The 24,831-nt window shown below is 36.5% G+C and overlaps 1 protein-coding gene across 2 annotated transcripts in view; it reads left to right on the top strand.

Moving 5' to 3' along the window:
- The window catches only part of RIMS1 (regulating synaptic membrane exocytosis 1), a 494,019-nt gene that overhangs the window by 178,559 nt on the left and 290,629 nt on the right, over positions 1 to 24,831 (top strand). For both annotated transcript variants that reach the window (XM_023219183.1, XM_023219184.2), the window contains one exon: positions 22,488 to 22,701. In XM_023219183.1, the coding sequence (XP_023074951.1) occupies positions 22,488 to 22,701 (214 nt within the window). The remainder of the gene's footprint in view (positions 1 to 22,487; positions 22,702 to 24,831) is intronic.

The raw sequence follows: 24,831 nt of genomic DNA, 5'->3' as shown, positions 1-24,831 counted from the left end.
GTTAACTCTATGAGGCTATGAATATCACTATAGGGTAAGTCATTGCTTTGCCCCTTTAAGTACATATCAGTTTATTATATTACATTTTTTAAAGTATTCTCCTTAATGTGTCCAAGAACTTAAAATGACAGTATGTATGCTTACATTAAAATTTTATTTAATATTTTGATAGCATTTTAAACATAATTGGTTGCCTTTATTATTCTATGTATTTTCTGGTATATACTTAAAAAATATTAATCTGAGAAGGGATCCATAAACTGCCAAAGGAGTCCATAACACAAAATTGGTCTGGAACCCTTAAGCCTCATATATTTCTGGTGAGGGAGTAGGGCACATTCTCTGACCCACTCTCCATTTGCCCCTTACTACCTCAAGAGAGGTAGTACTCTAACTAGATATGCTAATAAATGAAATAAGATACCCACAAAGCAACATTCATTTACATAATGGATTGTATTATATGGTATTCATAGTTATTTTTTGTGTTCTTGGTATATTTTTATTTTGTTTGAAATCTAGGCAAAAACAGAAATACTAAAATTTAGATTTGACTTATTGAAAATCATATTAGAGGTCAAGCACAGTGGCTCATGCCTGTAATCCCAGCACTTAGGGAGTCTGAGGTGGGTGGATCACTTGAGTACAGGAGTTTGCGACCAGCCTGGGCAATATGACAAAACCCCATCTCTACAAAATATACAGAAAATTACCTGGACATGGTGGCCCACACCTGTCGTCCCACCTGCTCAGGAGGCTGAGGTGGGAGAATTACCTGAGCCTGGGAAGTCGAGGCTGCAGTGAGCCGTTATTGTGCCACTGCATTCCAGCCTGGGAGTGGGAGTGAGATCCTGCCTCCGAAGGGGAAAAGGAATATCATATTAGAGTGAAACGTTGTGTCTATTAGCAGGGCAGTATCTTGAAGATTATTGAGCTCAGGTAATTGAAGTATGTGTATTGTTTCTGCAGTTTAGACAGCTGCTGCTGCAAACAGTAAGTACTTTCCAAGGGTGTAAGCTGATTTCTGGATTTAATTAACATAAGCAAATATCCATCACTGAATTCATAGACATGAAGTTTGTGGATTAATTAAAGGAAACTGCGATTGTAGTTATTCTTTTAGGTATTTCTTTTTTATTTCTTTTTAACTAAAAAATTAAGAGATCAAGTCTCACAGTATTACCAAGGTTGATCTCAAATTCTTGAGCTCAAGGGATAGTCCTGCTCATCCCCCAGGTAGCTGGGAGGACAGATGGGAGCCACTGTGCCTGGCTTCACTCTTTTGTTTTGAGACAGGGTCTTGCTCTGTCACCCTGGATGGAGTGCATGGTGCAACCACAGCTCACTGCAGCCTCGACCTTCTGGGCTCAAGCAATCTTCCCACCTCAGACTCCCAAGTAGCTAGGACCATATACCACCACACCTTAACTAACTGAAAAAAAAAAATTGTAGAGATAGGGTCTTACTGGTTTTTCCAGGCTGCTCTCGAACTCCTGGGCTCAAGAGATCCTCCTGCCTCAACCTCACAAATTGCTGAGATCACAAGCATGAGCCACTGTACCCGGCCTCTTTCAGTATTTTCTGACAGGAAAGGGGGAAGTTATCCTTCTAATGATAAATTCCATTATTCAGAAATCATCTTAAGAAGAAACCTATAATAATCATTTGGAAGAGGTGTTACTTTATATCATATTCTGGTCGTGGTAAACTTCATTTTTCACTTCTACATGGACTATCATGTAAAGAGCTTTAATCCTGGCATCCGTGCTTAATGAAGTTTAAAAAGATTATTATTCTGTTTAACTAAGATTAGAAAGATGAAAACAGAATGTTTACCAGCCCACCTGTAATCCTCATCAGTTCACTAGAAATCCCTTCTATGTGTCTCTAAATAACACAAAAGTTTAAACATTACAAGTCTATATCTGTTTTATAGCTCTAAATAAGATTTTTTAAAATTAAATAGTAAGAATTGTTTTCATAGAATTCTTCCATGAAGGCTGTTCTTTTAGACTAGACCTTTAACATATTCATCCAGCTAGGGGAAAAAAGAAACACAAAAATTCTCTATGAGTAAATACGCAAGTATGTGACCTGTTTGTTCATGTGTGAACTACATTTATTGTAAATATTCACTGGCAAGCTTGAAGACTTTTAAAATTATTATTCCTATGAATTTAACCTTATTAATCATTATGACTTGAGAAGATTTTATGTTACATTAGTTGTGGCTGCTATTTATCCGGACACTGTGCTAAGTCCTTTACTTGTTTTATTTCATTGAGGTCTCACAACAATGCTATGGAATAAACAATATTATTATTCCCATTTTACTGACAAGGAAACTCAGTATATTAGCTTAGGCTTCCATTACAAAATATCATCGGCTGAGTGGCTTAAAGTCCATGATAAAGATGCCCATCAATTTTGTTCCCTGCCAAGGGCCATCTTTCTGGCTTGCAGATGGCCCCCTTCACACTGTGCTCTCACATGGTGGAGAGAGGGAGAGGGTTCTGGTTTCTCTTCCAAGTATTATACGGACACTCATCCCACCTTGAGAGCCCCGCCCACATGGCCTCATCTCCACCTAATTACCTTCCAAAGGCCCCACCTCCAAATATGACCCCTACACTGAGGGGTAGGGTTTTAACATGTAAATTCTGGGGGAACACAGATATTCAGTCCATAACACTGAGGGTTAAAGGAGGTAGAGTAATTTGCTTAGTGTTACAGAGCTAGTAAGTAGTTACAAATGAAGTGCACTCCAGAGACTTCCAGGGATGATGCTATCCTGGGAAATAATTTTCTGTGCTAAAATAATATTTTACATTGGTGTGAGGGCTTAAAAAAAATCCTCAGCTTGACTTTTCCTTACTCCCTCCAGCATAAGCACTCTTTCAAAGAACCACGTGGCTTGCCTCTCTCCTGGACTGCCTTGCTTATGGTCTGGTTTCCATGGGAAAAACAAAGGGATTCTTTCAATTCTCTGTCTCATCATATAAATTTGTCAATAAAAATCCTTTAGTGGCCTCCCATTCCACTTAGAAGAAAATAAAAAATCCCCTCCATGGTTCTCAAGGCATTCCTGACTTCATGTAACTGACCTTATCTCCAGTCCCCACTCCACTCTGCCTTGTTTGCCCTGACCCAAGCTCTTTCCTGTCCAGCCTTTGCACTGGCTGCTCCGTCTGCCTGGAATCCTCTTCCCTACACAGGTGGAAGGCATGTTTCTTCTCATCCTTCAGGATCCCACTCCTCACTCAGGCTTCCCTGACAATCCTGTCTATGTAGCCTTGCCCTACCCCTAGCCAGGGGCGTGTCTGTATGTTTCCCTCTTTTATTCATCTTCCTAGCTGTTAAAGCTACCTGTTATTTCTCTATGTTCTTTTGTTAATGTGATTTAACAGTTGCCTCTCTTAGTTACATACAAGTTTTCTGTGAACAAGGACTTAGTTTTGTTCATGTTTATATCACCTGGTATGCAGTAGATGCTCAATTATTATGTGTTGAATTTATGAATGTATCACTCTTAAGAGAGAGAAAGAATCCCAGTTCAGAAGTGCTAAGGGGCTATGTCCAAAGTTGTCCAGGATGTAAGAGACAAAACCACAACTCACACTTAGGTCTTCTTACTTTATTGGACTTTCCGTTCCTCTCTCCTACCCTTTTCTGTGGAAACAGAATGAGGGGCAAACCATACTCCTCTGAAAGTTGAAAGTGGTGAAAGAGAACTGAGATCTACTAAGCATTAAAGCTGTGTCAGATACTACACCAACATTCTCTAAAGTCCTAAGAGGTACAGTTACTACCCTCAATTTACAGATGAGGGAAATAAAGCTTATATGGACTAATTCACTTATTCATGATCACTCAGCAAATCACTGGCAGAGCCTTTGTTTCAACCCTGGCTTGTATCTGGTAATAATGCCCTTACTCAGAGGATGCTGACCATGGACATTCAATGAAACACTTTTCTGGGCTTTCATTAACTCAGAAATCAAAGAAAAGGGATAGCTTCACCTTAGATGATAGTGAAATTTTCTAAAATGTATAACACAATCCCCCCTTGCCTCATGCCTCTACGCTTTTGTTTACTATGATGGTATTTAAAGCTAAAACAAAACCCAGAAATCTTTGGGTTTTGAAAGCAATCTGTTAAAAACTATAATAATCCATGTATCCTTAGACTTGAGAGCATTTCTAAATGAAGCTTGCAATGTGATCATTTGGTGATGTTTGGATTATGTGGTTATACTAGGATTTAAAATGCCTTGTCACACCGATACTATAGAAAGGTGAGCAGCAGGATGCACACAGTGACAAATTAGCGGTGCTCTTAGCCAGGCCGTTTAAATTATTTTTAGGCAGGAGACATACTGTACACACCAGGTTTTAGATGCAAGTGATTAATATGAAATGTTACCTCACTCTTTGCCTGTAGTTTATCTGAGCTCTCCTTATTTCTGTCTCTTTCCTTCCAGTTCTATTCCCTAGTACTTCATGTATTATCTTCCTTGCAAGTTCCCTTTTTCTGTGAAATTGTTTCTTGTTATATTGGCAAGGATACCTATCCTTACTAAACTGGTGGTGGCTGCAGCAGCCATGCCCAGAGCTTACTATGCAGAGGCTAGTGCCTATATCTGGAGTTGAGACAGGTTGCTATACCACACCTATCTTTAGTTCACTACCTGTTTGCTCCATTAGGTAGAAGCTTTCTCCTAGACTTACGAGAAGCAAAAGCAAACACAAACAAACAAAAACAATGCTCCTTTATTTAAAGAAGCATTTTCTCAGCATCTGAATCAATTATACATGCCTATTTTCCATATCTAAATTTATAGCAATGCACAATGAAAACTCATATTAAATTGAAGACCTTGAGGGTCTGCTGTATCCTGGATCATCTAACAAAGTTTTTTTTAGATATATATTTATATGTGTATATATATCTGTAAACACATACACACAGATACACATACACACCCAAACACTGTACATACTAAACATTTAACATATTTGAGGAAGTTAACTTTATCACATCACAGTTTACGTTTGTGTAACTTCCTAAGAAAAGGTGAAATCTACTACAAAACAAACAGAAAAAGATGATTTAAAAAGCCCTTACGAGTTGGAGCTGTTTTTATTCCTTCATAGAGTTGCATTCTAATAACCATTTGATATAACCTCTACCTTGATTTGTACATGGACTAAAAAGGTATGACCACTGGGGCTTGGCACTGAAGCAAGAAGAAACAGAAAAGGGTTGAAGGAACACGACTTACATAAGATTTCCAGACGTGAGATTACTGTGTATTCAGATTCCCTACACAATGTTAATAGCACATATAAAATAACTAAAATTTCTGGGAACTTTAAAGCTGTTTGATGTATCATGCAGGGTCTACCTTCACGTTACAGTGATTGCCAGGTTTTAGATGCTGGGTAGGTGTCAGGTGGGTACTTCATTCATGATGCCAATAGAGTGTCAAGTAAACATGGATTTTCTATGAGATAATATATTATCGTACTTCTACATCCTCTTCCAATTATGAGACACAGTTTTCTTTGATGTCACTCAGGCTCAGAAAGTTGAACACCCTCCACTTGGTGTGATTTGGCAATAATTGTCTTTGATGCTGAGAAAACATGCACAGTATGAAATAGAAAAATGCAGCTGGGTGAGGTGGGTCATGCCTGTAATCCCAGCATTTTGGGAGGCCAAGGCAGGAGGATCAGTTGAACCTAGGAGTTGGAGACCAGCCTGGGTAACATAGTGAGACCCTGTCCCTACAAAAAATTTAAAAATTAGCCAGGCATGGTGGGGCGTGCCTGTAGTCCCAGCTACTTGGGAGGCTGACATGGGGGGATTGCCTGAGCCAGGCGATTGAGGCTACAGTGAGCTGTGATTGTGTCACTGCACTCCAGCCTGCGTGACAGAGACTCTGTCTCAAAATTCAATCAATCAATAAAATAAAATAGAAAAATGCAACCTGATAATCGTGTTTTAAAAAACAAAATAGGGGCTGGGCACGGTGGCTCACTCCTGTAATGCCAACACTTTGGGAGGCTGAGGCAGGAGGATCACTTGAGGTCAGGAGTTCAAGACCAGCCTGGCCAGCATGGTGAAATCCTGCCTTAACTAACAAAGAAAAAAAAAATACAGAAATTAGCCAGGTATGGTGGCAGGTGCCTGTAATCCCAGCTACTTGGGAGGCTGAGGCAGGAGAATCGCTGGAACCTGGGAGGCAGAGATTGCAGTGAGCCGAGATCATGCCACTGCACTCCAGCCTGAGTGACACAGCGTGACTCCATCTCAAAACTAAAATAAAATACAAAACAAAATATATAACAGTCATGAACATAACATATGTTTGCCTACACAGACTCTGGGAGAATTAAAGCAAGGTAGAAGGAAGATGTATCTGAGCACTCCCCACCTCCACTATCAGAGCTATGGTCCAGACTTCTATTGTTTGTAAACTGGATTATTGCCAGGCCTCCTGACTGGAGTCTCAGCTTTCCTCCTTGCTGTCTTCTATTACAAACATAGGAGCCAGAGGGAGCACATGAAAATGTAAGTCCAGTTATCTGATTCCTCCGCTCAGACTCTTCCAGTGGCTTCCCATTCACCCAGAGTAAAAGCCAAATCCCTATGACAGTGAAGAAAGCTCACATAACCTGTGTACCCTCTTCCTCCTCTGCCTTTGCTCAGTCCTTCCCCACCGCAGGGGCCCACCTGCTTTGCCTCAGCCTCACCAGGTGAGCTCCCACTTCAGGCCTTTCACACTTGCTGCATCCTCTACCAAGCCCCGCTCTCCATAATGTGCTACCTCACCTCCTTCAGTTCTTTGCTCAAATTTCACCTTTTGGTGAAGCCTTCTCTAACTGCCTTATTTAAACTTTAAAAGCAGGGAAATCAGTAGTAACAAAATGTTACTTAGCATTCGAAGTCTGCAGATGATAATATAATATGAATTTCACTCTAAATAGCTAAAATATTTTCAATATGCTAAGTTTAACCGTAAGAAGGGCAAAGGGCAGTAAAACTTAAAGAGTCAAGGGACAAGTAGATTTCTCCTTAGAATCATAGGGTTTCTTTCCTGGGCTACTCCACTGAATAACTTTCAGTTCAATTGAACTCCAAATATTTACTAATTGCCTGTTCTAAGGGACCTGATGCAGGGGTTAGTGAATTGGATAAGAAAGTATGAAACCCAGATTTTAAGGTTAAGATGATTCATCAGAGGGGATTACTCAAATACTCAAAAGAAATGACCAAAAATATATAAAATAGGGTGTTGCTCATAAGTGAAGTACAGCAAAGTGTTTTCATTTTGACCGATTGCTACAAAATCAATAGAATTGTTGGAATTAGATTGTGCTTAATTTGATTGTATCATGACAGTGACAAAAACTGCAAGATTTTCTGTCCAGGGTTCTGATACAGTCTATTGAATTAAATGTGGTTCAAATTCAAAGTACCTTGTTATTATTCACAGTTTTTCATAGATGGTGCAATATTAGGAAAGGTAAAATAACTGCTCCTAGCTTTGTGTGCACTGTGATTAGTGAATGCATTATGACACATTTTTTTTAGTATCTAAATATACCATACCATAAAATGGTAAGTTTTAAAAATACACTTGATTATTACCAAGCAGTGGTTGGTGAGGGTAGAAAAGGTTGTCTGGAGTTGATTAAACAATGGTAGGGGTTCTGGGTTACATGAAACAGATATAGAATACATCTGTATTTGTATAAATTAAAAATTCTTCTGATATTCTCTGGAATTTTATATTCTACATTAGCAGTAATATTTGAATTATTTCTTTTATGATCTCTCTTTCATGGACATAAAAGAACTTAAGTTATTTACAACACCTGTTATATTATTTAGATGATAGTTAGGTTTTATATGCATATTAACAATGTATTTTAATTAAATGATGAAAACAGATGTCATCATTAGCAAATGTAATGGGAAGAAAATTACATCTTGTCACTTACCTTGAAATGCACTCCAGAATGCATTAGAAAATACTGTACCTAATGATGGTTGGCTAATTCAGTACACTGTGCAAGTAAAATTCAGGAAGCTTGCATTCCTCTGCTTTTAAAAGTGAAAAAGAGGAAGTCTTTTTGGAATAAACTTTTTATTACTAGGCTATTCAACTTAAGCTTTACAAATAGAATATTTGATGGCACTGCTTTCAAGAATCTGGACTCAATCTATATATTTTATGTCATAATTCTAGATCCTATTTATGTATTTCAATCCATTGAATAATGTTACACTTCACAGGACCATAATAGAAGTTTTATCTGATTTTTGTTCACTATTTTCTCTATACATTATAAAATAGCTAATATTTTACTGAGTACTTACTATTGTCTCCACCTCCCTAAGTGCTTTGCACATACATATTAGTCATTTTAATCCTCACAACAACCCCACAGTAGGTAGGCATTATTATACTCATTTTACAGAGGAAGAGGTGGAGTCTTTGCATGTTAAATAACTTGCTAGGTCAGAAGCTAATAAGAGGGAGAGCCCAAGAAAGTTTTGAACCCCGGAAATTTGGCTCTAGAACCACTGGGCTCTGCTTTTTTCTCAAGTATTGACACACACGGAGATTAAATCTAAAACCAAGAAATACACTTGTGCACTCACTTCTTGGGGTCAACAAGCAAGTAATATACTTTCCTTCTACACTCAGAGTAAGAGCAGTATATCTTCGTTATCCCCTCACTAGAGATAAGTGGGTGTTCAGAACCTCGGAACAGACAAGACAGAAATGTCACAGGTGGCCCCATAGAGACCCTAGTAACCAGATGGGTGAGCACAAACATTACCACCAGAAGAATTTGTCCAGGGAGATGAAGTCATTAGATGTTCTGGAAATTAGGGGACATTGCACTTCTCATTTATTCCCTTGTGGCTCTGTGATTTCTGAGAAACAAGGCAGCTTGAAGAGCTTTATAGGACCATTGAGGTTTTAAAGGAATTATTCTGATCAAATATTAAAAATGTAAGGTAATACTTGTCAAAGTAACATTGAAAGCCCCTCTCCCTTAACTAACACTTGCCTGAACATAGTTTATCATCTAAAAGAAGAAAAGGCAACAAAATGTGGTTAACTCACTAATAAGAAGAATACATTCGATGTTTGTAAATTTATCAGACATTAAACATGAAAAGGAAAACAAGTCTTTCACATTAAAATTTTTCTGTATATCGTTCATTCACCAAGTATTTCAGAGCATTGGAAATATTTGTGATTCAGGCAATTTACATTTACCAGTGCAGTGATAATACTAATGATAATACTCTTTTTATAAATATCAGACTTTTAGAGTCTCCTTTTTTTTTTTTTTTTTTTTTTTTTTTTGTTGTGAATCAGCAATGACCATAAAAATGCCAAAAAAATTTCAGACAAAATTACACGTGTTCCACCAGTGGTTGTATCTTCTGGAGTTTCCACAAAACAGATTTTACTTGTGGGTTCATTTTTCACTCTGACTTCCATCTTACAAGATGACCTTTTTTCCCCTCACTAGTGGTCTATTGATAGATCATCCAAGCCACTCATACTAATCCTCATCTGCCAGGAAATCCTCCCAGTCATCACTGCCTCCCAAAGTTATCAGCTAAGTGTACTCAGAAACTTAAAAGCAAAGTACTCTGTTTCCCTCATGTATTATCTATGTCTACGTATAATAATAATAGCTAATATTTATTGAGCTTTTACCATAAGCTAGACACAGTGCTAAGCACTTTACATTGATTATCTCAATTAACCCTCCCAACAATCTTACAAAGTTGCTATTATTATCACCAGTTCATAAATGAGGAGACTGAGGAACAGAGTTTAAATAACTTCTTCATGGTCATGAAGCTAGGAAGTAGAACTAGATTTGATCCTGACCATGCCAGGCTCACACTTATGCCTGAACTATTATATTTAATTCCTTCCAAAAAGTGTCCCATTGTATAATGTCATTGGGTTGGTTTTTTCCCTCCTTATAGTAACATAACAAAGCAATTCTGGTGAAGATAGTTGACAATACAGCAAAGGCAATGTTTACAGTGTGTTGTGCATTCCAGAAGATGCAAGCATGAATTGGTTACCTAACACTTTGGCTTGCTCATATGTGTAGACACCACTGTCTTCTAAATTGCCGACACATGGCGTTTGCTCTTTATGCATTAGGTAGGTTGGCATGATCACCTGACACATTCTGGAAAAGTTTGCATGGAGTATGATTAGACCTATTTAATATCAGTTGATTACATATCTGTTACATAGATGATCCCAATATTACCTATTAAGATTATTTCCTTAAAACTTACCTTCATTCCTTTTAAAAATTATATTCCTAATTCATATCCTACTTTATGATTTCTCATAATTTTACTTGATTTTCTTCTGTTGAGTTGTACTGTGAATGAGATAACTTGTTTGCCAAAATATTAAAATGACCCTTTCTTGAACCAGGTTTTCAGTTTCAGACCTCTGATATATCTCTAATATTAGAAAGCAGTAATATTGTTCCATAATATCTAGAAACAGTATTTCTAGGACCTAGCATATGAACCTTCTACACATGCAGCACCTCACAGCATTCAGGAACACAGTGAAAGTATTTACTGGGAGATGGAGTGCAGCAGAAAACTTAAATCTATGCTAGTGGGCCTCCATGTCCTCAGATGTCTTCATTTAATGCTTACTCAGGAGTGGCCTCCTATGGTAAATTGAAAATGGAATTAAAAATAAATGCTTGACTGAAGTAATAGACTATACAACACAAATAGCTAATCATCAGTTATGCTCTTATTTTTCGTAAGTGTCATCTCTCAGTGCTTTCAGAACACTGTGGGATGCTGATTGGATGAACTTCATTTTTAACAATGCTAAATGGAGGACCATAAAAACTACCAACAATAGAAAAATATACAAAAACCCTTAATATATAATATTTTAAAAGGTTATGTAAAATGATAGTCCTCCACAAAAGAGCAGAAGTTGCAACATTTTATAAATTTTTCTTTTGTTCTTTTTCAGCCACCACTGAAAACACATTTTCCTAGTAACTCAAATCTCCTGCTGATTGTACTAATTTTTTTTCAATATGTAAGATGTTTTAAAAAGTAATTTAAATAACTATGACAGAATTGAATGCAAAAATAAAAAGCTTTAGTGCCATCTGCTGGATATTTGCAATAAGAAAAAAGTATACTCATTTTAAACTAAAGACCAAACATGTTTTTAAGATACAAACTGATAATTTGTTGAACTGTAGTAATTTTCAAAAATTACTCAGTAACATCTGGGGTAAATTTCTGAATTACTGAGGTATTTAGAATATTGCCTCTGAAGCAACCTATGTTTAAGCCTGTGTACAAAACACTATGATGCTTTTTAAAACACAAATGTGCACATTTCTTTGAGTCATAAAATTGTAAGTTTTAAACAATGATGATTATCAGGTTAAATATGTGTATATGCCATAATATTAAATTATTCAGCATATTTCCAGAGGGATAGTGCCCTAGATTTTGCATTTATGCTTAAAATTTCATTGGGATGATTATTTTTATGAAGTGAGATGACAGATCTGTGAAAAAATTGCCTTCATCTTCAAGTTTATTCTTAATGTTTGCAGTCTCTGCCACATGGTGGTCTCTGGATAATTTGCACCAGAACTACTAAAAAGGCTTCTTCCTGGAATTTATCCCAAACCTACTGAATCAGAAGCTCTGTAGGTTTGTCCAAAAATTTGCATTTTAACAAGCCCTTTAGATAATTCTGATGCATATTAAGTTTGAGGATACCAAGGAAACCCCTCTTACAAAGCAATAACTTTCCATTCCTTTAGCCATAATTAAAATTAGCATTCTGAAAATAGAATGGTGTAGTGGAAAGTTTGAAATAGAGGACCTAATTATCACCAACCATTTTACTAGCCTTATGTAAGGCACATAAAGCATGTCCCTAAATGTTCCCATTTATAAAATGAGGAAATTGTACCCTCTAATCTTCAGAGTTTCTCCTGTGTCTGTATTTTCCCAAATATTTTCATTTTACACTGGGTTTTGGAATCCTTCCTTTATCTTGTCTCACTCTAAGAAAAGTGTTTAAACGATGTCATAATGATGAACCCCAAGTCCTGGCAAAGAAGAAAACCGTGGTTTTAAGCTTGTACCACTATATTTCTTAAATTTCAGCAGTGATTCACAAAAAGAGTTGAAGCAGACAACAAAGGCAAATGGTAGAATAATACATAGTTCCTCCAAAAGAGAGCCTGTATGCTCATATCTAGAATAGCATATTATATCCTTACAGCTGGTGTTAAGTGAAAAATTCACCTAAATAAATTTGTGTTAGTAAAGTATTGATAATATTTGATGATACTTGGTAAGGGTTCAAGCTATGAAAGGAAGTTCAAAGCTGAAGGAAAAATACACTGCTGTAAAAGCGATTTCATCTGAGTTACATATGTTTGCAATTGCAATCGCTTCCTTTTGCAGGATACTATGCATATGCCTGACACCTGTAAACAACTTGTATTTATAATAAGAATATCAGGTAATAAAATAATTGAAACTCAAGACCTTCTTATGCTACTTTCTTTGTACTCCCGGAGCTTTAAGGAGTGGGGGTTGTGCAACAGACCTCAAAATATGTTTGTTGAATTGATGTTTGGAAGATTCTAGTGTGTTTGACAAATAGCTAGAAAGTTTAATTTTATTGTAGTGTAAGATGTATGAGAAAATGTATCTGAGAGATCCTAATAGATAAGAAAGTGGGGGCCTTGTACCACAGGATGAGAAACTGAACTACCTCAGAGATGATATTTTATCAGTAGATTGACATGATTGGTTCCGTTTATTAGGAAGATCATTCAGGCAGTATGAAAGATGCACTAGAATGACGGAATCCATCGGCAGGAAGCCTAGTTAGAAAGCTAATGAAATAATCCGAGCTAAGAATAATGAGGGCCTTCATTCACAGGGGATAGATTTGTGCTGTTCATTAAATCACTACGGAAAGAAGGAGGTTTTTTGTTTGTTAGATTGTATATGTACCTTGTATCTCAGTCCAAGTTTTACGTTGATTTACTGTCCCTGCAGCTTTTTAACCAGATAAAATGAACTAGACAGACACGCGTACATGTATCTACAAAGTTTGCAGAAAAAAAATGGGATTAAAAATTTTAAAATTATAAACTTTATTTCTCAACATAAGATCTATGAAGTTCAAGACATTTTTATAACCCTTGATACCAGCCATTTAGTTTATCCCTAAAGAACTGAGAGTCCTGGGGATTTTACCATGCCAATGCAGTCTTTTTTACAACATTAACTGAAGAAAAATGAGTGCCCTTCACAGACATTTTAAGATTAGGAAACAAAAGGAAATTAGAAGAATTCAATTTAGGACTGTAAGGTAGATGCCTAACGATTGCCTATCAAAACTCTGGCAGAATTGCCCTTGTTTGATGAGAGGAATGAGCAAGAACATTGTCATGGTGGAGAAGGACTCTCAGATGGCCTTTCCCTGGGACTTTTTCTACTAAAGATTGGCTAACTTTATCAAAACACTGTCATAATAAGCAGATGTCATCATTCCTTGGCCCCCCAGAAAGTGAGCAAGCAAAATGGCTTGAGCATCCCAAGAAACTGTTGCTATGACATTTGCTTTTGACTGGTCTGCTTTTACTTTGATTGGACCACTTCCACCTCTTGAAGGCCATTCTTTTGATTGTGCTTTGTTTTCAGGATCATACTGGTAAAGCCATGTTTCATCTACTGTTAGAATTCTTCAAATAAATACTTTAGCGTATTTATCCTGTTTTAAAATTTCCATTGAAAGCTCTGCTCTTCTCTGCAGCTGATCTGGGTGCAATGGTTTTGGCACCCATCAAATGGAAGGTTTGGTCAACTTTAATTTTCCAGTCAAAAATGTGTAAGCTGAACCAGTTGAGATGTCTATGGTGCTGGCTACTATTTCTGCTGTTAATTGTCAGTACCCTTCAATTAGGGTATGAACAAAATGATTTTTTTCCTCACAAATTGAGGTATGTGGTCTGCTACTGCAGGCTTCATCTTCAGCATCATCTCATTCCTTCTAAAAATGAGTTATCCATTTGTAAACTGATGATTTATTTGGAACATTGTCCCATAAATTTTTCATAAAGCATCAGTGATTTCACCATTCTTCTGCCCAAACTTCACTTGAATTAATTTTTATTTATTTTATTTTATTTTGTTTTGTTTTATTTTATTTTATTTTTTTGAGGTGGAGCCTCACTCTTGTCTCCCAGGCTGGAGTGCAATGGCACTATCTTGGCTCACTGCAACCTTTGCCTCCCAGGTTCAAGTGATTCTCCTGCCTCAGCCTTCCGAGTCGCTGGGACTACAGGCACCTGCCACCATACCTGGCTGATTTTTTGTAATTTTTAGTAGAGATGGGTTTCACCATGTTGGCCAGGCTCCAGTCTGGTCTGGAACTCCTGACCTCGGGTGATCCACCTGCCTCGGCCTCCTAAAGTGCTGGGATTACAGACTTGAGCCACCGTGCCCAGTCACTTGAAATTTCATGTTTGTTCTTGCTTCAATTTTAGAGGAATTCGTGTTGCTCTCATAGGAGCTCTTTTCAAACTTATGTTTTATCCTTCTTAGTGCCTTGAACTATTAATAGATACTTTTCAGACATGCTGTAACAAGTTAGTACAAGTTCATTTTGGTACAAGAAACTTTTGGAATCTATGCATAGCTTTTCAGTAATACTCATTTTCTATGAACTTTTTGAAGACCCCTCATATAAGTTATTTGCTTGGGGAACTGAATCTATTTTTTAAAATTTCCCGGTGGTGGCGAAATGCTTTCCATAGTAGTGTATGATGAAGAAAAACAGAGGGAGGGAGAGGGGGGAAAAGAAGAGAGGGAAGGAGAGGTGAGGGGAGCAGAAGGAAAGGAGGGAAGGAGAGGGAGGGGAGGGAGATAAAATGGAAAATGAATGGGAAAGGGAGATCTTAGATATTGTTCACCCATGGTACAGTGAAAGGAATTAAGCAATTTAACATAGATTAGAGGTTTGTAGCTGAAGTGGAAGACTGACCCTCACAATATATATTTCAAAATTATTTTAGGAAGTCTTATGAAAAAATTAGAAATCGGAAACTGAATTACATAGACTCTCTTGCAGCTAGAATCCCTGATGTAATTTAGGTTCCATCAGTCGAATGTGCTTGCATGAGATTTGAATGGAAACTGAATTAGATGCAGAGCCGTAACAACATACTGGGCATGATTTTCCTGGGATCTCCTGATGTGGCTCTGGTGGTGGCTTCTAGATCAGAATACCTTAGCAGAGGTGGTAGGACAGTAGCACCAGCCATTTGGACAGTGGCTTTCTGATTTCTGCAGCTTTCTGATAGAGCAGCTTTGGTATTTTTGTTTTGTTTTGTTTTTTGTATTCGACAGGGTCTCAACCTGTCACCCAGGCTGGAGTGCAATGGCATGATCATGGCTCACTGTAGCCTCGACCTCTGAGGCTGAAACAATCCTCCCACGTCAGCCTCCTAAGTAGCTGGGTCTACAGACATGCACCACCATGCCTGCCTAATATATTTTTAAATTTTTTTATAGAGATTGGGTCTAGCTTTGTTGTCCAAGCATTTCTCAAATTCCTAGGCTCAAGTGATTCTCCCTCCTTGGCCTCTCAAAGTGCTGGAATTACAGGCATGTGCCACTGCGCTTGGCCTGATGGTGGAACTTTGAGTAGTTAGCTTGTGATCTTGTTTTGAAGGGCATTCCAAGAGACCAATCCAAGACACCACAACCATCCCTCTTCCAACTGTTTTGTAGCAGAAAACCCCATTATTTAACATTTTGGTCAAAAAGACTGTGCTGTTTGTTATTTTCTACTCAACTCTGACACCAGAAGCCACTATTTGCAAACATCATTAAAAAAAAATAGTGGCCCTTGAAATTTTGTGAAATTTTACAGCTCCTCTATTATGGAGTGAAATAAAAAAGGCAGTTTCACTAAAAGGGGGACAATTGTGTTGTCGGGACAAGAAAGAGTTTTTTAACTGTACAACTATATGACTTACTGTCCTTCTTTGACACTGGTACATGCTGTCATAAACTGCTAATTTATATTTACGTATAACTTACTTTCTAAATCGATTATTCACGTGAATTTATGTTCAACAGTATGGTGTGATGTCAAAATGTGTATAAGCAAGCCTCCAACCTACTAGACTAGAAAAACATTGAATTTCAGACATTATTAGGGCTCCCTCTTGGACAACCTCATGTTTTTTGGAGGCTCTTAATCAGGCCATCAGTCTCAGAACAACTCTCCTGCCTTTAATATCCATGCTACTAACTTCATAAGGCCTTGGTGGTGCCCATGTGCTAAGGTTGATGAAGGGAACACATGATGGATGGTACTGATCTGTTTTCTGTGCCAAGGGCGACAAGGGAAACAGAGGCCATGCTTATTGTTTTCAGCACCCATGCCCTTCCGCCATTGTATACACATCCTAAAGCAATCCTCCATTTGGGAGTACTGCATGCAAACTATCCTGGCCTCTGCCCTGCTTTTATCTCAGAGAAAGCCCTCACCTGCTCTCAGAACCTGCCACTTGGAGTTTTAAAACTTTAAAATGATAGCTTCCATCCTTTCCTCCTCTGGAAAAATCCAGTTCTATTTGCGTAGACCTCAAAAAAGAAAGCCAGGAAGAAAGGTAGAAGTTTCTCTAGATTCTCATTTCTTCGGGAATGGGAGAAGAAAAAAATTCAAAACAGAAAAATGTGAATTGCTGCACTAATTAGAAAGATTTTCTCTACATTCCACTATTACCATTTACTTGTTCAACAAATATTTATTAATTTGTACAAATGTCATCAATAATTGCTTGTTTAAATTATTTATTTTGCATTGATCGCATGCTATTTCACTTTTGAGACATTTACAGAATGGTATTTAGTTTTTTAGGCATTCATCTTTGTTTCTTTCAAAATATATATTATTAATCACCCAAACAACTTGTTTATAAATTGAATTTTAGAGTTTCTTGAATTGAATGTACAATTATTAAAATAATGCAACAATTATTATATAGTAAAACAATGAAAAAAAATCATATCCTGGAAGAAAGTTTCAATATCACTGATTTTCTTTTGATAGCATTGTGTATTTTATAATACTCTCCATTTTCCATATGGATAATTTAAATCTGTGATTTGTGATTATATATTTTGTCAACCTCACTAGTCAATAAGAATATATTGTTAACTCTAAAATTGAAGTGTACAAATAAATTTCACAAAAAGCTTTTACATTTGCAGTCCCACATTTACTGTAAGACCATATAATAAAATATGTATTTCCATTTATTATTCATAATAGAACACTGTCACAAATTTGATATAGATTAAAGCATTAAAACATCAGATACAAAAAATAAATATGCTGTTTATGGTTTCACTACCAGTATCTTGCTTCCAAAGGCATATTTTATTATGAGGACAGCATCTTGACAGCATGAGATATCAGCGTAATGTAAGGGAAATATGAATTGAGAAAAGGGCATTAAGGTTGTATTTTAAGAGAACAATTTAATAGAGTAGTGCAGGTTATGGAGTAGGTAGATTTTAAAGACGTGGGAGTGAGGAATTTCATCCCTCCCTCCCTCCCTCTCTCCCTCCCTCCCTCCCTCCCTCCCTCCCTCCCTCCCTCCCTTCCTTCCTTCCTTCCTTCCTTCCTTCCTTCCTTCCTTCCTTCCTTCCTTCCTTCCGTCCTTCCTTCCTTCCTTCCTTCCTTCCATAGTGTCTGCAGGTAAAATAAGGAGCATCCCAGGAAATAAGTTGGAGAAGTTGACCGGGACCTAAGTTGGGCTTTTTCTTCCGGAGCAGAATAAGGGAATCTTATCTGTAAATAAAGGAAAAAACCCAGAAAGAAAAAATATTTGAATATTAAGAGAGTTATAGGCTGAGAAAAAGCAAGCTCTTTCTTCTCTCATTATACTCCCTACTGGGATGTCTATACCAGTAGTTTAAACAAGGACTGCTGCTGAAATGAAAAAGGAATTTCTAAATTTCTAAAGCACATGAGAGGAAGGCATAGATGGGTAAAGTTCACCAAGGACCAGCATTCAGAAGGATGTGATTCCTCGTAGAGTTTGGAGTGATGACTGTGTGAATGGCCTCATGAACTTTGGGAGGAAGCACTTGGTGAAAAGCTGCCCCAGGTCACTTAGGTATGTCCCTCTGGGAGAAGAACACTGTCCCCTGGTGGCTGTCTTCCTTAGGACCTACTCCAAGATCCCCCATGGAGAAAGTGAGAAGCTAGAGATCTCACTGTCATACCTTAGTGGGGAAGTCTCATCCAACCAGCTCATTTGCCATGACCAACTAGAAAAGGAACAGTTGCTGCCTACCCACCTGTCACAGCCAGGAGACCTTCAATTCTATGTAGCCCTGATTTGTTATTCAATGCTATTCGATGAGCTAGAAATGAATCTTTTTCTTTCTAATATTAAATTGTTCATACATACAAAACAGTATTATAAAACATATATGTAAGGTGTAAACAAAAAGTAAAACCTACGTCACGTAACCCCTCCTCCACCAGCTTAAGAAATAAAACGATTTTAGTACTTTTGAAGCCTAGAGTTTGGGAAAAGTTTAGATATATGTTAAGCATATATATATATATATGTGTGTGTGTGTATATATATATAAAAGCATGTGTATGTGTACGTATATACATATACACACACACAGAGAACTCAAAATTAACAAGTGAGTTTAATCTACTGTATAAACATATGTTATATGCAATTACGTTTATAATTGTCATGTAAAAAATAAAATGAATACTTTTTAATAGAAGTTTACACTCTGTAGTAGTGCTTTTAAATTTAAGTTCTATACCAGTTTTTGTTTGTTTGCTTTTCTGTTTGTTTTTCTTAATAATTCCCTGGGATCTCTTTTTTCTATCCTTTTATTTCAAACATTCTGTGCCTTTATGTTTTGGGTATATCGCTTCAGAACTTCATTTAGTTGGATTTTTAAAATCTAATGTGATGATCTTTGTCTTTTGATGATGCTTCTTGTAATGTATAACACTTGTGATTCCTCATGTGTTAGATTTTTTTTACCATCTCATACTGTCATAATTAATTGCTCTGCTTTGTTTGTGTTTATGTATTTATTTATTTTAATTCTTATCTTCTTTGGGTTTACACTTTTCTCATTCCATATTTTGTCCGCTACTGGTTATCATGCATTCTATTTCAATTATTTTTGGTGAATACCTAACTAAAATTTTATTTTCAATCACTTGTACGAGAATTAAAACTGAAGTTCTTGGTCACAGAACCTCAGTACACGTTTGTAGGCATCTGCTTCAGAGATATGTTACTTTTCTGAATTACTACTTCTCTTTCATTTTTGTCCTTTGAGAATTTTGCGTTCTTTCTCTCCAGCTCAAATGTACATTAAAAGTTATATTTTTAAATATTACACCCAGAATTTTCAATGTTTTGTGAAGTAGGGTGTATTAGGATATTTTGTCCTCAATATGAACTTGTTTGTAAATTGTATGGTTTTTTTTTTTCTCAAAACAGACTAAGAAAAATAATACATATATGTATAAATTTTCCATTCAGCAAATATGAGTGTGTATTGGCTGCTACTAAGGAACTATATGTCTGAACTGTTTGCTAAACTGTGGACTTCTAATATTGTGTACTGTTTGATAGAAGAGAGGTGTTAAGTATAGAAATAGCAATAAAACATAGTAAAAATATTAAATGGTCTATAAGTGACCCAGATGAAATGCTATGAGATTGTAATAGAGTAAGGTTTTCTCTCAGTGGTCAGTGCCCTGCATGTGTACATTGTACAAAGATTTCCTGAAACAAGTGCCCTTTTGATTGGGTCATATAAAATTCCTTTATCTTTGAATTTAAAAACAAACAGAGGCTTTGGTTTTCAAGCCATTATAGCTTAGCATAAAGCACATACTAATCTGGAATTGACAAACTGCTCTATGGGCAAAATCTGGACTACTATCTATTTTTGTAAATAAAGTTTCACTGGAGCATATTTACATTCATTCATTTACATACTATCTGTGGCTACTTTCCTGCTACAGCAGAAATGAGCAGTTGCAAAAGAAACTACGTGACCCTCAAAGTCTAAAATATTTACAGTCTGCCTTTTTTTCCGAAAAGTTTGCCAACACCCGTACTCCATCATGTTCTATATTTTAGAATAAGTTTATAGGGAAACTTTCCTTAGCCTAGTTTTCGCCTTCTCATTTATATTTACTTAAATGGATTTGATTTGGTAGTTCTCACAAGAAATATTTATTTATGTACTCCGTCTATGCTTAGAGTTTCCTTGGTTAGAAATATTTCCTTGCTCCCATTCCTTAATTATTATTATTATTATTATTTTATTTTTTTTATTTTTTTTATTTTTTTGATGGAGTCTTGCTCTGTCGCCCAGGCTGGTGCGCAGTGGCACGATCTCGATTCACTGCAAGCTCAGCCTCCCGGGTTCACGCCATTCTCCTGCCTCAGTCACCCAAGTAGCTGGGACTACACGCGCCTGCCACCACGCCCGGCTAAATTTTGTATTTTTAGTAGAGACGGGGTTTCACCATGTTAGTCAGGATGGTCTCAATCTCCTGACCTCGTGATCCGCCCGCCTCGGCCTCCCAAAGTGCTGGGATTACAGACATAAGCCACTGCGTCCGGCCCTTCCTTAAAATTATTTTCTTTAGTGGAAGAAGTAAGATTGTCAGTGCAATTTTGCATGATAACTTTTGAAATAACATTTGTTATTCACACTTGTTTTCTACTAACTTGACCCTAGTTTTTATACTTAAAATATAAAAACATCAACATATCAAATAACTCTTCAATAAATTGACCAGGTATTCTTGCATTCATTAAATGAAATAACACATATACTCCTTTATAAAGTGAAATTAGCTGGCCTTTAAATTGGGAAATATTTCAGATCCTAAACTACACTGTTATGTGCTGGTGCTTGTATGTTTGCTTTAATTATTGGAATTAAATAGAAAAGGTGTCAGCTGGCAAAGCTGCAAAGAGATTTGAGAATTTTTAAAGTAATCACAGAAGTTCTGCTTAAGAATTATTAAGGTTAAAAAGAAAATATAATGAAGTCTCAATACCTCAAACACTGCAGTACCTGGAACTAACTTATTTGATTCTATTTCCAGGGAGTATCAGTTCCTCATAGTTATCTTAGATTGAGAACATCAGACTAACTGCCTGAATTAACAAAAGCATCTGTGTGCTCTGTGTTCTAGGGAATACTCAAATCCGGAAAACTAGCTCAGATACCCAGATGAATTTGAGCAGGAGTCCCTCTTTTGGCGAAATAGCCAATAACTATTGGCTAGGCTCAGGACAACTCTCAGTTCTCAATTTCAAAACCAAGACATCCTTCCACTGGGGGATTCACTGGATGTTCTTGTGTTCTATTCAGAACAGCAAACAGTTCTATTTATAGAGATTTAAGATTAGAATTTGAACTGATGGTGATGGGAGGAGACTTTAATCACATTAAATGTGAACATTCTAATGGGGAGTTTCCCTAGACAACTTTAGCTGTCCCCACAGATGGTAGTTAATCAGGAGTGGTTGCTAGGAAGCTTCATACATATTACCTGGTTAAAATAATGAAAAATTGGACTATGTAAAAATCTGCATGTCTACAAGGTAAGATTTAGAACTTTTAGTGTGAACTGGAAGAACTAGGAACTCAAATATGATGCAAAAGCTAACATTCTGTGTAATGTATTAAATTAGATACTTGATGCCAAATAGGTAAGTAGCCTCCAGGAATGGGGGCAAAGGAATCTATTTTGTAGAAGATAGATTGTCCAGCAACATAGTCTAAAACAATATTTTTCAAAGTATGCATCATGTTCAAATACTGGGTCATGGAATCAATTCACTGAGACAAACTTATTTTTGAATTATATTCAGTATTAAAGTTAGAATAGGATAGAAAATATTGGAGTACATCATATGTATTTAGGCTAAATATTTTGTGTAATTTTTGTTTCAGTTATATGCACACATGCCTGTAGTTGTAAAGTGTTGAGCTCTCAGTTGAAATATTTTGAAAAATCTAAAAGAAACAGAGGCAGGAAATAGATACACAAATTTCACTGCTGGCGATAAACAGTGCTTATGTAGATTCTACATACACATAGTTCAGTGCTAATGAGCAAAACTGGGATTGTGGAATCATGCTAATATATATCCTACCTTTGGAGGTAAGGTTAGTGGGGAAAATAGCTTTGTATGTTTTGCTTTAGTTCAAATAGCTATGCTTCCTTTTTGATAGGAAAAATTCCTTGTTTTGTTTGTTCTGATTTTGTCTTCCACCATTTACTTAGTTTGCTACCATTTTCTCTTTTGCCTAGGAGATTGCATCAACAGTTTGAAAGCTATAAGGAACAAGTGAGAAAAATAGGGGAAGAAGCACGGCGTTACCAGGGCGAGCACAAAGACGATGCTCCAACTTGTGGAATCTGTCATAAAACAAAGTTTGCTGATGGGTGCGGTCATCTCTGCTCCTATTGTCGCACTAAGTTCTGTGCACGCTGCGGAGGCCGCGTGTCTCTACGGTCAAACAACGTGAGTATTCCATGAACATAAGGGGCGTTGTGAATGTGGATAAAAACTATTGTACCTTCCAAACATGAGAACACATGCATCTTAGAAAGCAGACATGTGCATAAACATACATATTAAAATGAACCTCCCTCATTTTGTTCATGTCCTTAATAAGGTAGTGGAATACTGATGAAAATAATTCCTAAAAAGAACTTACTTTATCTGTGTTTCTTAATAAATGGTTCCAATTGAAAACCAACAGATTACCTGTGAGAATGCATTTAGTTTTTGAAAAATGCAGTTAATGTAGATTTAATGTTATCATGAATTATAAAACTCTTGAAAGTTATAACCAATTCTTTTTAAAAAGTTAATTACTTTTGATTTCTGTAACATTAGTGTTCAGATTGAATGCACGTAAAATGCAAAATAACTGAATGTCATATATTAAGCAATGATTAGCCTCTATGAGAATAAATTCAGATTTACTGACATGTTAAAGAAATATAGCATCAAGCTTATCTCATGGAAATTATTTAGATATTTAAAGACTATTGAGATTTGCACTTCTCGTTTTCTTCTCTATAAGATATATTCTCACCTGATGATGTTTCCTTATTTGGCTTAAAAAAGAGCTACTCCTCTTATACCAGTACTTTAAATAAATGTAATTTTTGAAGCATTAAGATGCTAATATGGTAGGAACCAATATTATTATTTATGAAATACTAGAATAATTCTAATAAATATTTAGTTTAGAATATATTTTAATGTTTTACTTTATCATATTCTCTAAAATAGTACAGTATAATTATTTATAGGAAAATCTGAGTTTTCCTTAATAGAGATCCGCAGCTTAATGTAGAACAGTTACAAGTATGTAGCTAATGAATTCCCAGTGTTTCTGTAAAGAATTTGTCATATTATCTAATCATTAATAGATTATAATATAATACAAGGTCATGTTTAAAAATAACATGAAATCTTTAAGCTCTCTTGATATTTCTCTAATTTGCACATTACAGTTAAAATTAAAACAATAAACATTATATTCTTTAGTAGTCTAGTTGAGTTATAAGTCAGATATTCTAAAATTTATTCCAGTGGACTTAAGACACTGAGTATTATCTATCTATCTATCTATCTATCTATCTATCTATCTATCTATCTATACATATATATATTTTTTTTCCCCTTGAGACAGAGTCTTGCTCTGTCACCCAGGCTGGAGTACAGTGGTACTTGGCTCACTGTAAACTCCACCTCCCGGATTCAAGTGATTCTCCCACCTCAGCCTCCCGAGTAGCTGGGATTACAGATGCCTGCCACCACACCTGGCTAATTTTTGTATTTTTAGTAGACACGGAGTTTCACCATGTTGACCAGGCTGGTTTCGAACTCCTGACCTCAGGTGATGCGCCTGTCTTGGCCTCCCAAAGGGCTGGGATTACAGGTGTGAGCCATTGTGCCTGGCTGATCGATATATCTTATACTTTAAGATGAGACTGTTACTATCTCTGTGGCTTTAGGAAGATAATGAACTTCTCTGAACAATTTCTTTACTATGAAAACTAGATAGTAATATTTACCTTGTATGGTTGTTATGAAATTTTAATAAAAATAATTAAAATCTAGATCTTTATGATATGTATATTTAATCTTTCTTTAGGGTCCCATTCTTATGACTGCATAAGTTTTATTTTCCTCTCCTAATAGTGATTTGTTATAAGCCATCCTCATATGCCACCTTACAGGCTTTCTAAAATAAGCTTAGGTAGTAAGATTGTATCTGGCACATAGAAGGTATGTAAGATCTATTTGTTAACTTCCCCTTCTATAGTGTTCTTTAATACACTATTTTGAAATACATTCTTTCAGGTAAAACTTGGAGGCAACATCAGAATATTTAACAACCCATGTGGTAAGGACACTGTTCAGTCTGAAAAGATGCTGGCAGTGAACAATGAGGTACAGATCAGCTGAGTGCTAGTGCTGGCTAAGCACCCACAACTGTTAAATGCTTTTAACTTCCCAATATAAGTTGAGACAAGTCAATAGCAATACAGTTAATGGTTGATATATTAAAGTCATCGGGTCTTAAAAAGGAGAGGGTGTTTAAAGAAAATTGAGCTAGGAGGTACTTACGCTTTG

The sequence above is a fragment of the Piliocolobus tephrosceles genome, chromosome 5 (assembly GCF_002776525.5).
Source record: "Piliocolobus tephrosceles isolate RC106 chromosome 5, ASM277652v3, whole genome shotgun sequence".
Classification (NCBI taxonomy): Eukaryota; Metazoa; Chordata; class Mammalia; order Primates; family Cercopithecidae; genus Piliocolobus; species Piliocolobus tephrosceles.
This window is presented reverse-complemented; position numbering and strand designations above follow the sequence as displayed.